At 40.6% G+C, this 14,027-nt stretch overlaps 1 protein-coding gene across 1 annotated transcript; it reads left to right on the top strand.

Annotated features, from left to right (window-relative positions):
- The first annotated feature begins 145 nt into the window (after positions 1-145).
- On the top strand, positions 146-3,364 carry LOC111984650 (protein JINGUBANG). The gene is made up of 2 exons (XM_024016273.2): positions 146-787; positions 2,460-3,364. The coding sequence occupies exons 1-2, from the start codon at positions 224-226 to the stop codon at positions 3,177-3,179; spliced, it is 1,284 nt and encodes a 427-aa protein (XP_023872041.1). The 5' UTR covers positions 146-223; the 3' UTR covers positions 3,180-3,364.
- Positions 3,365-14,027: the final 10,663 nt, after the last annotated feature.

The following is a 14,027-nucleotide window of genomic DNA, read 5'->3' as shown; positions in this document are numbered from 1 at the left end:
ACAATTCCCCCAAATTAAAGGGTAGAAGGACAAACTGCAACCAATTCTGCATTAGTGCATTTATATACTTCTCCTACCAAAATCAATACACATTATGCATTACAATTTGTAGGAGAGCTATATATAATGCATTTAAACACAATATTACCCCACCAAAAGAAAAACCATTACACCATATGCACCACCACCACACCAGTCCTCTCCTTTGCATTGAGAGATAGAAATGGCCTCACTAGACTCTTCCAATTCCCCTCCAAACCCATCTTTTGCAATAAGAGGAACAGCCACACAGAACAAGTTCTTAAGAAGCATTTCAACCAAAGAGCCTTCCTTTTCACATTTTCCTTACACCCCACCAAGGCTAAGCTGCCCTAGTCTCTCCCAAAGTCTCCACACTTCACCACTCTCTTCACCTCTTCACCCTCTCTCTCCTTCCAAGCTTAATGACCTTTACTCCACCTATAGATGTGTCTCTTCTGTGCTAAAAAAAGATGGCCAAATCTTGTCCATTGCTGTGTCCAATAGCTTAGTCTACACTGGCTCTGATTCCAATGTTATAAGGATTTGGAAACTGCCTGATTTCAGTGAGTGTGGACAGCTCAAGACTAAGGCTTGCATGGTGGTTGCATTGAAAGTGTCCAATGAAAGAGTGTATGCAGCTTATGGTGATGGCAAGATTAGAGTGTGGCGCAAAACATGGGATGGGTCTCTGAAACACATTCGATTAGCAACAATCCCAAAATCTGGAAGTTATGTTCGGAGCTACATTGGTGGGAAAGACAAAATGGTAAAGTTTTTGATGGGTTTGTTTTGCATTTATGTCTTGTATTAATTTTGTTGTTGTTACTTGTTAGTGTACAACTGCATGTTATTGTGTGGATTCATTGTGTATTTGTTTTGTGTGGAAATATCGTTGGGAGGTGCGTCTTGTGTGTGTGCACTTAGAGGTTCTTTAGGGTGTGCTAAATAAGTGGCATGCATTCATAGGTCGGACTTGGGAGAGAAATATTCTAGTAGTCCTCTTTCACAGGTTCATGTGGTCTAGAATGATTTACATGGTGGTGGCACGATGGAACTTGAATTAACAGGCCCAACTTTCAAGTTTTGAGCTGTTGGATTAGTAAAAAATATTGAGCAACCCAATCCTAGGCTACTAATAGAAGATAAAGCTTGGGCTCAAAACTAAAATGAAGGAAATGATTTGGAAGGTTAACTAGCCCCATTCTAGTGGGTTTCATCAAAATTTTGTTGAAAATTTACACTAGATATAAGTTGTATTCAGTGCACAAAATTCTTAATTTTGTTTTAAGAGGTTGATTCCCGGATTCAAACTAGTGATCAATCACTTTTGGTGCAAAGCACTTTTATTTATTCCTTTTCTTTCGTTTGGTGTGTTTGTATGAAATTTGGTCTTGATTAAAGCATTGTTTTTTTACCGCTAATGCTTTAAATATCATTGCTTATGCGAGATGGGTAAACTACATAGGATGTAAGAGGCATAGAATGTTAAGGAAAATTATTTACATGTCAAGAGAGGTATAGAATGTATAAATTCTGTAGTATGTGAGATGGGTAAACCCTCCTTATGTAATCCCCATTAGATTAAGTGATATAAATCCCCTTCTATGGAAGAATCTACCACGTTGTACAACAAATTTTCCCCCATTTGAAGGTATAATTTCAAGATTAGGGATAACTCTAGTATTGGCACATTGGTACTATAGTCAGTCACTAGGAATATGTCTTGGTGAGACATACATACCTACTTTAATGAACCCATAGATATTGGTGTTGCTCATTATTAAAATGAAAATATGGAGCTGCAAATTAATTTAGCTTCAGAAGTGTTGGAAGAAGAACCTTGACTAAAATTAGATTTGGTGCAGTAATAATAGCTTCAATATATACTATGTCTACTTTTTGGTATTCCAGACTCAATGGCATGCATAGCTTTACTAACTTTTCCATTATATATGAGCAGAATCTTATACTCTTTAATGTAGGCACACAAGTCAACAACCGTCATTACTAAATTTTCTTTCTATATAAATGTCAGGAAAGAATTAGCTGGAAGTTATTTCCTAAGGGAATCCAAATTAAAAAGCATTGCATGAACAAGGTGTTTGGTGAACATTTTTGTTCAGCGATTACTTCCTTTTCACTGTTTTTCTGGTGAACTGAGTTAAAGTTGGTAGACATATTTATAACAATAATAACAAATATATAATTATATTCAATCTATTTGCAGAAATATAGGTTATATGTATATTGAAATTGGCGCCTAGTTCTGCCTTTTCCAGAACATTAGGTAGGATAACATTTTGAGTATGAAATGTAGTACTGAACTTTTTATGATTGTTTCTTTTTCTGAAACTAAAACAATGTATCTTGTTATTAATATTATTGTTTGTGATTAACAAGAAAATAATTTCATCATTCATGTTCAATCAATCTAGCAGATGAAGCATACTGGACCTATAACATCACTAGCGATGAATGCATCAGACGACATCATATATTCGGCTTCCCTTGATAGAACAGTGAAAGTATGGCGAATTTCTGACCTGAAATGCATTGAGACCATTCAAGCTCATTCTGGGCCTGTCAATGATATTATAGTCACTGATGACGGGTTACTTTTCACAGCCTCAGATGATGCCACTGTCAAAGTGTGGCGCTGCAACTTTTTTAGAGGGAATCAGTCTCACTCACTCACTGTGACACTCCCTGCCAAGTCCTCACCTGTAAAGACCTTAACACTAAACCAAGAAGGTGGAGTATTATATGGTGGGTGCACAGATGGTTACATACACTATTGGTTCAAGGGTTGGTACTCAGGCCAATTACAATATGGTGGTGCACTACAGGGTCACACACATGCAGTAATGTGCATTGCTAGTGTATCAAATTATGTTGTTAGTGGATCAGCTGACTCAACAAGCAGGGTTTGGGTTAGAGAACAAGATGGGCATCACACATGTCTAGCAGTCTTGGTAGGTCACAGAGGGCCTATTAGTTGTGTCACTGCATTTTCTGGATCCTTAGGTGAAGAGAGTGAGGATGGTTGCACAATTTGTACTGGGAGTCTTGACGGAGTCTTAAAGGTGTGGCATGTGACATGCAAGAACAAATCAAGCCAAAGTTCTGCACAAAATGTGTGCGAGTATTTTGAGCTTTAGAAAGGACTTTAGGGAATCTAATTTGGGTAGCAAGTGTACATATTTTTAGTCTATGTTCTGGCTCTCACTTTGTTGTCAACTATGAAGCGATGACAAGCTTGAGCTTGTAATTTTGAAGTGATAGGTAATCATGTACTAGACTAACAAGCGCTATATATGGATGGGTACTCTCTAACCTTTCAATATGCAGTGTATCTACTTTGTTGGTACATCTTTAACCAATAATTCTTTTGAAGTAGACCATTTAATAAGATTGGTCATCTTTCAAATGTTCCTATATGCAAAGGAATAAAAAATAACAAATTTGTTCCGATTATTTCTTTATATTGCAAAATGTTCCTTTGTGCTTTGGCCTTCTGTGCCAATTTAACCAGAAACTAAGATGATATACATAGCGGCATGTTCTCATTCACTGAATGGTTTGATGTGTCAAGCTAAGATTAATATTCTACAACTTATGATAGTAGTTACACATTTTATACAAGTCAACTAAATAGCAATTTTTTCCTGTAGGACAATACAAGAATGTTTACAAGAAATTTAATTGAAATAAATGAAGGAAATCATAAGAACCCGAAGAGCCACTAATTAGTAATTATGGTTGGCCTAAGATGAAATACGCCGAGTTATGAATGATGCATGACCCTCTCTTTTTAATATCAGAAACTTGCTTTCTGGCAATGCTCTCCTTAGAGAAATCAGATATGCATGGGGTGTACTTATCTCTGACTGCATTTCCAACCCATCGTTTGAATGTTCCTCATTGTTAGGGTGCTCCCTCTTTAACAACCTATAAATGATGCGACAAAGAATACGCAAACCACAAAGAATGGCTATGATTACTAAAGCAGATAGAATGTAAGCTTTGATGGAATGTGATCTTTTGCATCCAAGCAGAAATCCTAGACACACCATGGCTAAGGCTATAAGCATGAGAGGTCTAAGAAGGTTAACTATTAGAGGGGAACATATATATTTTGCTTGGGGTTCCTTCCTTGTTCAAAATGTGGAGAATTTTTGGTGTATGCCGTATAATACAAGGTTAATTTCTGGGTGTATTCTTGCCTTCAATGTCATGGACACTGTTTGTCAACTTCTGTTTCAAGGACAGAATATGTAAACAAACCTTTGCATAAAAATTACTATGGGAATCTCCTCCTTTTGAGCCATTCCTGGATCCACATTTGTCTTTCTTTCTAGTGTTGCTTTCTACCTCAGCCCAACTTGAAATTATCATTTCTTTTTTATTATTTTTTTAAGTTCTCTTTTCACTACAATTATGACATGTATTCACACTTTGACATAAATCCATTTACGTTAAACACTAACACACAAAAATCTATGTTGTATTTGCAAGTCATGTCAAATATTGTCACCCCTAAATCATAGCCTAAATTTTTTTTATACAAATTCAAAAAAATAAAATTTCAAATATAATAATGATACAATTTCCTCCTTATTTGAAGTGTTGGATCAAACAGGTAAGCCGAGACTAAGTACTTTATATTCTAATCTCATAATATTTAAACTACCCTTTCATGCAAATGGTGTTCACAATCAAATTTTAATTGAATCTTATTATTATTATTGCAAGAGTAGGCAATGTATCTAACAAAGTTTTGCCATCAAGATGCTTCCCTATCTTCAATCCCAAGCAAGACTCCCAATCTTTGCTCCATTTAAAAGATGCCACCAACATTTGTGATCAAAAAAACAAATAGTGTGGATCCTCTCTACTGTAGTACTACCCAATACCTGCTCCCTCAGGATTGCCCTCTAAAGTCTAAACTGATGTTTATATTATTCTAATAAAGTTCTTTCCCTTCTTATCAAAAAAAAAAAAAAAATACTGAACGACATTTAAATTTTTATGCTGCGGATTTGACTAAACAAGACTCTATCAATGAGTACTAGGAACAAAACCACCATAAGTAGGTACCAAATTACCAATTGAGCAGCGAGTAAAAGAAGGATGAATAATTTTTAAATCAAACCAGATTCAAAATCTTACCAGATTAAACCATAAAACATTTGAAATAAAAAATGAAAGAAAAGTCAATTCTTGAGAGAGAGAGAGAGAGAAAGAGAACATTTTTGGCACATGCAAAAGAGAACAGTTGGTGTTTGTCCTTGTTTTCGATAGATAGTGATGGTGCCAGAAAACATCAAGTCCAAACACTCGTCCGTATGGTCGTCCACCTCAATGCTCAGCTGTGCTTAATACCCTCGTCCCTCCGTTACCACCAATGCCCGTTTAAGCTCGTCCAGTGTAGGACGAGCGGGCTGCATATCTCGTCCTTCAGTAATGACGGACGAGATGGATAATAGAGAGCTAGACCTCGTCCATCATTAATGACGGACGAGGTCAATTCACAGACGGACTAAGCACCCTTTCAGCCAAAAGCTGCATCGCTTAAGTCTCAACACAGTTTCTGAAGAGGTAACTAAAAAAAATAATAAATAAAAACCATAATGGATAGTCATGTTTTTTAAGTTCGTTTCTGAGGTAAATATCTACGATTCTACATCATTTAATATGAAATTTTGCTAGACTTAATTTTAATTAAATAAATTTTGAAATCAAAATGTATCTTGCAAAAATAAATTGATTTTTTACTGCCTGGATTTTACGCTCTTATGTACGTGTGTAATTATATAGTAATTATGCATCTATATATGCACCATCTATTTTCAAAATGTAATTTGACATTATGGAGATGGGCATGAGATTACAATCTAGTTATATTTGGAAACCAAATAAAGGAGAATCCATACTGTTTTGGATTCAAAGTGAACAAATCTAATCCTTCCAAGTTTGAAAATTTCAATTTAGTGAGTTGCTTAATTTGCATGTTTAGGCATGTGAATCATGTGATACCTCATATACCAACCCCAAGGAATTTGTGCTTAAATACCCTTTACAGATTAACCCTCTCCAGTATCCACCTCATTCTCATTCTATCCCAATGTTTCGCCCACGTATGACTCCCCCAATTCCCCCTCTCATTCAGGAGAAAAATTTCAGAACAATTCACAAAAGAATTGTGTGGGATATTGAGATCGGATCAATGATTTACCGGCTAAGAATTCAACCTGGTGGCAAGATAACATGGAATTGAACGGCAAGTTTGTTTTATTTTCATTCCTCTCTTCCTCACTTTTGCTTCTGTTGTATTCCTATTTATAGTTTTTCAATTGCTATGATATGGTCCAAAATTTTTCCAGTTGTTTTTACTTGCTTCTCTTTTGTTTGTTACAAAATAGTAGTATTAATGATATTTTAATAGTTAATGCTAGAATGATGGTTATCTCATCCTGAGTTAAAAAGGGGAAAATATTTGATTGTTTACTTGATTGTTTGCATTTTTGCTTGGTATACTGAGTGAAAAATAATTCAACTAAAAGTCAAGCAAATTGTTTGATAAGTATGTTGCTTTTTAAGTACTCAAAGATATATATAAATTATAAGTTGAGTGTTAATGCTAGTTTGCCTGCACTCAACAGCATCTTACTTACTAGTCACAAATAAACCTAAACATATGTCCATGTGTTGGGTAAATGGGCTTTAGACCCACCTAAAAAAAATCTTGAAACAACCACTATTTATGATAAGTGAAATTATAGCATGCGAGGCGCTCCAAGATTTAACCTGTTGGCTTTGCTCATGGAATAGGGCCTATAGCTTAAGCCAACAGGGTAAGTTATGAGAGAGACTGAAGATCCTAAAGCTGATAGACAGTGACTTGATAGGAAGGAAGTCCGCGAAGCACGCCAAGTGGCTAACTCCATCAAAAAGCTGACGCCGTTATGGCTGAAAGGAATAAGACAAGATGACGATCCTGAAGCTGACGGTCTTAGTGAAACCTTGGCTTGGTCACCACACATGAGTATATAAGGAAATGACTTGTATCCTATGCTCAATGTTAGTCTCCTACAAGGAAAGGATTACATAATATACGCTCATTAGGTTTCCTATAAGGAAAGGACTTCTAGCCCAAGGAAGAGATGGTCAACCCTCTACTACAATAAAATCCCTAATACCCTCACAAATCAAGGTACGCATATCCTGTAAGAAGTTCTAACTTGACCTTCGGAGAATATTTGGCCGGTGCCACACCGGTGCCCTCTGTTAGGTCTTCTCTTTTTGTCGTGCAGGTGACATTTCGAGTGTATGAGCATTGTGTAGCTCACTATTGATATTTTCAGCATCATCAGTTGACACCGTCTGTGGGAAACATTACGTTAGCCATACTATAGCTTCCCGGACAAGAGAGTTGCATGGTGCTCACCCGCTTGATGGCCACAAACGACGTTCAAGAAGAGGAACCACCCACGACCGCCCTCAAGAGACAATTTCAAACTCTCGTCGCTGCCATGGAACGCCTCACTAAGCAAAACCATGACCTGGAAGAATAGCTGCGGTAGAAGAATGTAGCACCGAACAATCAAAAAGATGATCAAGAGGGGACTAGCACCGAAAGAAGGAACCTGGAGGGACCCGAATGCAGCAATGCTCTGAACCAACAAGAACGATAGGAAACTAGTCGTCCCTTCGGTTTTGATACGGCCCCCCCTTACATGGTCGCGGAGATGCAGTTGATGAAGGAAATGATGGATCTTATGATGAACGCCCTTAAAGGACGGGTGTCTAGCGACCTCGACAATTTGGTTCACTGAACCGACTCACTGTTCACTACCTCTGTCAACTCCTTCCCCCTACCACAGAAGTTTCGCATGCCACAGATTGAGAGCTACGATGGAGCCAAGGACTCGCTTGATCACCTAGAGACCTTCAAGACCTTAATGCATCTTCAAGGCGTAGCGAACGAGATCATGTGTAGGGCCTTCCCTACAATGCTGAAGTGCCCTGCAAAAATTTGGTTCAGCCAGCTGACACCCAACTCCATTAGCACCTTTAAAGAGCTGAGCGCCCAATTCACTTCACACTTTATTGGAGGGCACCGGTACAAGAAGTCAACTGCGAGCTTGATGAGTATCAAGCAGCGAAAGGATGAAACACTGAGATCTTACATTGCTCGCTTTAATAAGGAAGCACTCTCAATTGACGAGGCCGACGACAAAATACTCGTGGCTGCATTTGCAAATTGACTGAGGAAGGGTAAGTTCTTATTATTGTTATATAAGAATGACCCAAAAACTATGTCGGACGTGCTTTACAGGGCCGCAAAGTACATGAATGCCAAAGACGCTTTACTAGCTTGCGAAGAAAAACCCAAGAAGAGAGAAAGGCAAGAAGATATCCGACAGGAAAGAGGGCGGAAGATGGCAAGAACCGGAGAGCGAAGGGATGATAAGCACTCTAAGCCCCTTATGGGGAGGTTCACAAGCTTTACTCCACTAACCACCCCAATCAACCAAGTCCTAATGCAAATCAAGGACAAAGGGGCATTGACTTTCCCTAGAAAGCTGAAGGGAGATCCCAACAAGCAGTCCTGTGACAAATACTGTCGCTTCCACCGCAACCACAGACATGACACAGTTGACTGCTATGACTTGAAACAGCAGATTGAAGCCCTCATTAGGTAAGGGAAGTTACAGAAGTTCGTTAGCAAGGAAAGAGTAGATCCGCTCCCTCAAGAGCAAGCTCCCTGACGAGACAACGAGTATCCGAGACAGCCCTTGGAAGATATGAGGATGATTGTAGGAGGCGCGGCCGCCAACGGTTTATCAAAAAGGGCTCGAAAGACTTATCTTAGAATGGTCCAGAACGTTCAGCTTATCGACGTCATCCCGAAGATGCCGCGAGTCAACAACCCCTTTATTGGCTTCTTAGAAGAAGTCGCCCAACGTCTCAACCATCTGTATGACGATGCTCTTATCGTTAGCATCTAGGTGGGAGACTATAACATATACCGGGTCTTAGTCGACAACGGGAGCTTTGCGGATATTCTCTACTACCCAGCATTCCAACAAATGTAGATTAGTAGAAAACGACTAACCCCATGCTCCACTCATCGGGTTTGGAGGAACCAAAGTGTACTCCTTAGGCGCGGTCACATTGCCAGTTACCATTGGAGATTACCCCCAAAAAATCACGAGGGATGTTACGTTCCTTGTGGTCGACTACTCCTCTGCCTACAATGCCATTATAAGGTGACCTACCCTTAACTCCTGGAAGGCCGTAGCTTCGATCTATCACCTGATGATTAAATTCCTAAATACGAAGTAGGAGAATTGCGAGGGGACCAAATAGCCATGCGAGTGCTATATTGCGATGCTGAAAATAGACGACCATTTTTACAAACCATAAGTATAGAAGAACAACGGATGGGGACAGAACCCGTAGAGAGGCTCGAGGAGATACCCCTAGATAGCTCCAGGGCAGATAGGACCACCAGGCTCAATACTCTCGCCAGCCCGACGATTCACTCTGCACTCGTAACTTTCCTTAAGGAAAATCAAGACGTGTTCGCTTGGAGCCATGAGGATATGCTAGGAATTGACCCTTCAGTCATGGTGCGTAGGCTGAATATGTCGCCAACCTGTCCACCCGTCCAACAGAAGAAGTGAGTCTTTGCCCAAGAACGAGATCGAGTGATAGTAGAAGAAGTTGGTAAGCTACAAGAGTTAGGGAGGTGTATTATCCCAATCAATTAGCAAACGTGATAATGGTGAAAAAAGCCAACGGAAAGTGGAGGATGTGCGTGGACTTTACTGACCTGAACAAAGCTTGCCCTAAAGACAGCTATCCCCTACCACGAGTCGATATTCTAGTAGAATCTACAGCTCAGCACAAGTTGTTAAGTTTTATGGACGCTTTCTCTGGTTACAATCAAATTCAAATGCATGAAGCTGATCAGGAAAAAACTTCATTCGTAACTAGTCAAGGACTCTTCTGTTATAAAGTGATGCCATTCGGCTTAAAAAATGCAGGCGCGACGTATCAATGGCTTATGAACAAAATGTTCGCGCAGTAGATTGGGAGAAATGTCCAAGTCTACGTTGACGATATGCTGGTAAAAAGCCGAAGGGAGGAAGATCACTTGGAAGACCTCAAGGAAACATTCGACACTCTTTGCTCTTACAACATGAAGCTTAATCCAAGAAAATTCCTAGGATTTATGGTGTTGCAAAGAGGCATCGAGGCCAACCCAAACAAATCCAGGCCATAATGGAGATGGCACCCCCAAAGAATGTTAAGGAAGTGCAAAGCCTCAACAGCAAAATAGCGGCGCTGAATAGATTTGTATCAAGGGCAATATACAAATGCCTACCCTTCTTTCGCACACTAAAGAAATCTTTCGAGTGGACTGCCGAGTGTCAGCAAGCATTTGAGGAGTTAAAAACTTATCTCTCTTCCCCACCATTACTAGTCCCTTGCAACCCGATGAGGAGCTTTTCCTCTATCTGGCCGTCTCCTCTGCCCCCGTCAGTGCTGCCTTGGTCAGAGAAGAAGAAAGAGTGCAAAGGCCCATGTATTACACCAGCTGGGCACTTCGTGGTGCCAAAGAAAGATATCTGCCTATGGAGAAACTCGCCTTCGCACTAGTTATAACGACACGCAAACTCAAACCATATTTTCAAGACCACACGGTGATCGTCCTAACCGACAAGCCCTTACGACGGCCAATGAGCAATCCTAAAGCTACTGGCCGATTGGTATTATAGGCCATAGAGTTGAGCGAGCTTGACATCCAGTATCGTCCACAAACCGCCGTTAAAGGACAGATCGTCGCAGAATTTATAGCAAAGTTCACAAATGGCGAGGACAGGGGGGCAAAGTAGTCTCCTTAGTGGAACATACATGTAGACGGATCATCAAACAAGCAAGCTAGGGGAGCCGGCATCGTACTGCTGTCACTCGAAGGGGACGCAGTCGAGTGTATGATCCGCCTCGATTTCCCTACCACCAATAATGAAGCGGAGTACGAGGCCTTAATAGCGGGGCTTGATCTCGCCAAAGCTGCAGGAGCCATAAACATGGTCATTTACTACGATTCCCAAGCCATCACCAACCAAATAAACAGCAACTACGAGTGTCAGGGCGAAAGAATGAAGAGGTATCTGGACCAAGCAAAGAAAAGGGTAGACAAGCTGAAGGCCAAGATCATGCAGATACCTAGGAGAGAAAACGAGCAAGCCGACCGCTTGGCCAAAGCCGCCTCAGCCAAACACATAACCACCCTGGATTATGTACTTTCTTTTGTTCAGCTCTCTTCACTGATAGATTCCATCAATATGCAGGAAATAGGCTCCGAAAGCAATTGAACCACGTTGTTAGTCTCTTACTTGAAGAACGGTGTATTGCCAGATGGAAAGGAAGCCGCAAGAAAGCTGAAGGTTCAAGCAGTGAGATTTATCTTAATAAGAGATGTCCTGTACAAAAGAGGTTTCTCCCACCCATACCTAAGATGCTTAGTCCTAAAGAAGCAGACTACGTCATGAGAAAGGTACACGAGGGAATCTGCAGAAACCACTCAGGGTCAAGATCATTAGTGCACAAGCTAGTACGAGCAGGGAACTTTTGGCCCACCATGCAGAAGGATGCCGAGGCTTATGTCAAGACCTGCGACAAGTGCCAAAGATTCAGCAATATCATTAGACGACCAACCGAAGAGTTAACCCTACTAACGGCCTCATGGCCGTTTACTCAATAGGGACTAGACATTATGTGACCATTCCCTACGGCGGTACGACAGCTGAAGTTGCTGGTAGTAGGCATCAACTACTTTACAAAATAGGTGGAAGCTAAAGCCTTGGCCACCATTATGGAGAAGAGCGTGCGAAGTTTCGTTTGGAGATGTATCATATGCAAGTTTGGCATCCCTAGAGTCTTAGTCTCGAACAACGGGAAGCAATTCGACAATGACTCCTTCCGGGACTTTTGCTCGCAGTTAGGAATACAGAACCACTACTCCTCCCCCACCCACCCTCAAGCTAACGGACAGGTCGAAGTCACGAACCGATCCTTGCTCAAGATTATCAAGACTCGGCTCGAGGGGGTAAACGGTATATGGCCTAAAGAGCTGCCAAGCATACTTTAGGCATACAGGACGACGATGAGGACGCCCACAAGAGAGACACCATTCTGACTAACATACGAGAACGAGCAGTCATCCTAGTCGAAGTCGGACTCACAAGCTACAGGGTGCACAACCATGGCGAGAGTAAGAACGAAGAAGCTATACGTCTACAACTCGATCTAATAGACAAAGTCAAGGCGACAGTGGAACAAAGGCTCGCGAGGTACTAGGACCGCATGGCCAAGCATTAAAATTCCCAAGTCCAACATAGAAACTTCCAGGTTAGAGATCTCGTTCTACGGAAAGTCATGGGTGATGCAAGAGACCCGACCTAAGGAAAACTCAGCCCAAATTGGGAAGGACCTTACCGAGTCACGGCATGGCAAAGAAAGGGCACCTACCACTTGGAGACGCTAGATGGACGAAAGCTGCCACAACCTTAGAATGCTGAACACTTACGGAAGTACTACCAGTAAAGATGACAAAGTGAAGAACAACACCACCTTCATTTTATAGTTTACCGCAGCAAATTTTACTTATACTCCTCAAATTTATCGTTTTAGTTTCTGCTACAATAAGCCCAAAGGGCAGGTTTTTACTTTGTTTTTGCTACAATAAGCCCAAAGGGCAGGTTTTCTTTCTTTTTTTAGAACTACTTTTTTCAATAAATGCATGACAATAAGAGGAGTTTATTTAGAACGGCTAATATTTTTTATTTACAAGTTCGCAAAAAGTAGACAACCTCAAGTCCATAAGAAGTGAAAAGCTTCTAAGCCCCTAAAAATGGACGACCTTAAGATCGCAAAAGTATGCGACTACGAGCCCATGAGGCAAACGGATCCATCCTAAGAGGATGAAGCATGGCTTAAGCCCTTGAATGGGCAAGAAACCAAGTCCAAACACAGATAAATCCATAAGAAGCAAATGACTTCACTATCCAAAAACTACATAGCACCAATTCATCCCAAGGGGACGAAAAAATGTCAGCCAGCTAAGCTCATCAAAGTGACGAGTTCATCAAACCCATATTGTAGTTATAAAAACCAAGTCCCGTAAAAGTGATGGTCTCGTCAAAAGAATGGGATTATAAAAAGGATAAGTCCAGGGCATAGACAAGCAGCCGACAGATGACTTCACCTTAAAAGAGTGAAAGACTGATTAAAAATCCCTTAAAAGGACAAACGACTTCACTAAGCTGACGGCGTCATAAATAGACGAACCCATCACTTAAGGAAGTAAACAGGGCCACTGGAGCTGACGGCTCCACTAGAATACTTAACATACAAATAAGACAAAGCTGATGGCTTCACTAAGCTGATGGCTCCACTAGAATACTCAACATAAAAATGGTAGTCAAAGCTGACGGCTTCATTAAGCTAATGGTATAGAAATAGACAGGTCTGTAATCATGCATAAAGATGGCAAATTAGGCCATTAAATCATAATTCATGATTAGGCTGACGACCCCAGCCTACGACTAGGAAATAGACTTAAAATCTACGAAGCAAGAAAACGAAGCACATGGACAAATGGCCATACATACATGTTCAAAAGTGACGGGTACTAAGTATCACAAACAAAGTAAATTACTTACAAATAACAGCCCAAAAAACTAAGGGGCACTTAAAAACATTGTTTACAAATGGGACAAAATATAACAGTTACAAAAAACAAAACTATGGCGGGGCAAAAGAAGCGTCACTTGAAGACTTTTTACTTTTTTGAACAAAAGGGTCTTCTACGTTTAGGTCTTCCATAGAAGGATTGGAAGTAGTGACAGGAGGGTTCGCAGCAGGCTGGGCCAAAACAATGTCGTTGCCTTTAGGAGGAGAGGCATCCTCGAAGTCGTCACCTTCGACAACGA

The sequence above is a fragment of the Quercus suber genome, unplaced genomic scaffold (assembly GCF_002906115.3).
Source record: "Quercus suber isolate HL8 unplaced genomic scaffold, Cork oak 2.0 scaffold_672, whole genome shotgun sequence".
NCBI lineage: Eukaryota > Viridiplantae > Streptophyta > Magnoliopsida > Fagales > Fagaceae > Quercus > Quercus suber.
Note: the sequence above shows the minus strand (reverse complement) of the source record. Positions and strands in the feature narration are given on the sequence as shown.

What these genes read in the sequence shown, in the direction of transcription:
- LOC111984650 (XM_024016273.2), top strand. Translation starts at nt 224, where the DNA reads ATGGCCTCACTAGACTCTTCCAATTCCCCTCCAAACCCATCTTTTGCA. An exon ending in TTGGTGGGAAAGACAAAATG is followed by an intron (nt 788 to 2,459) that starts GTAAAGTTTTTG and finishes TCAATCTAGCAG; the next exon opens with ATGAAGCATACTGGACCTAT.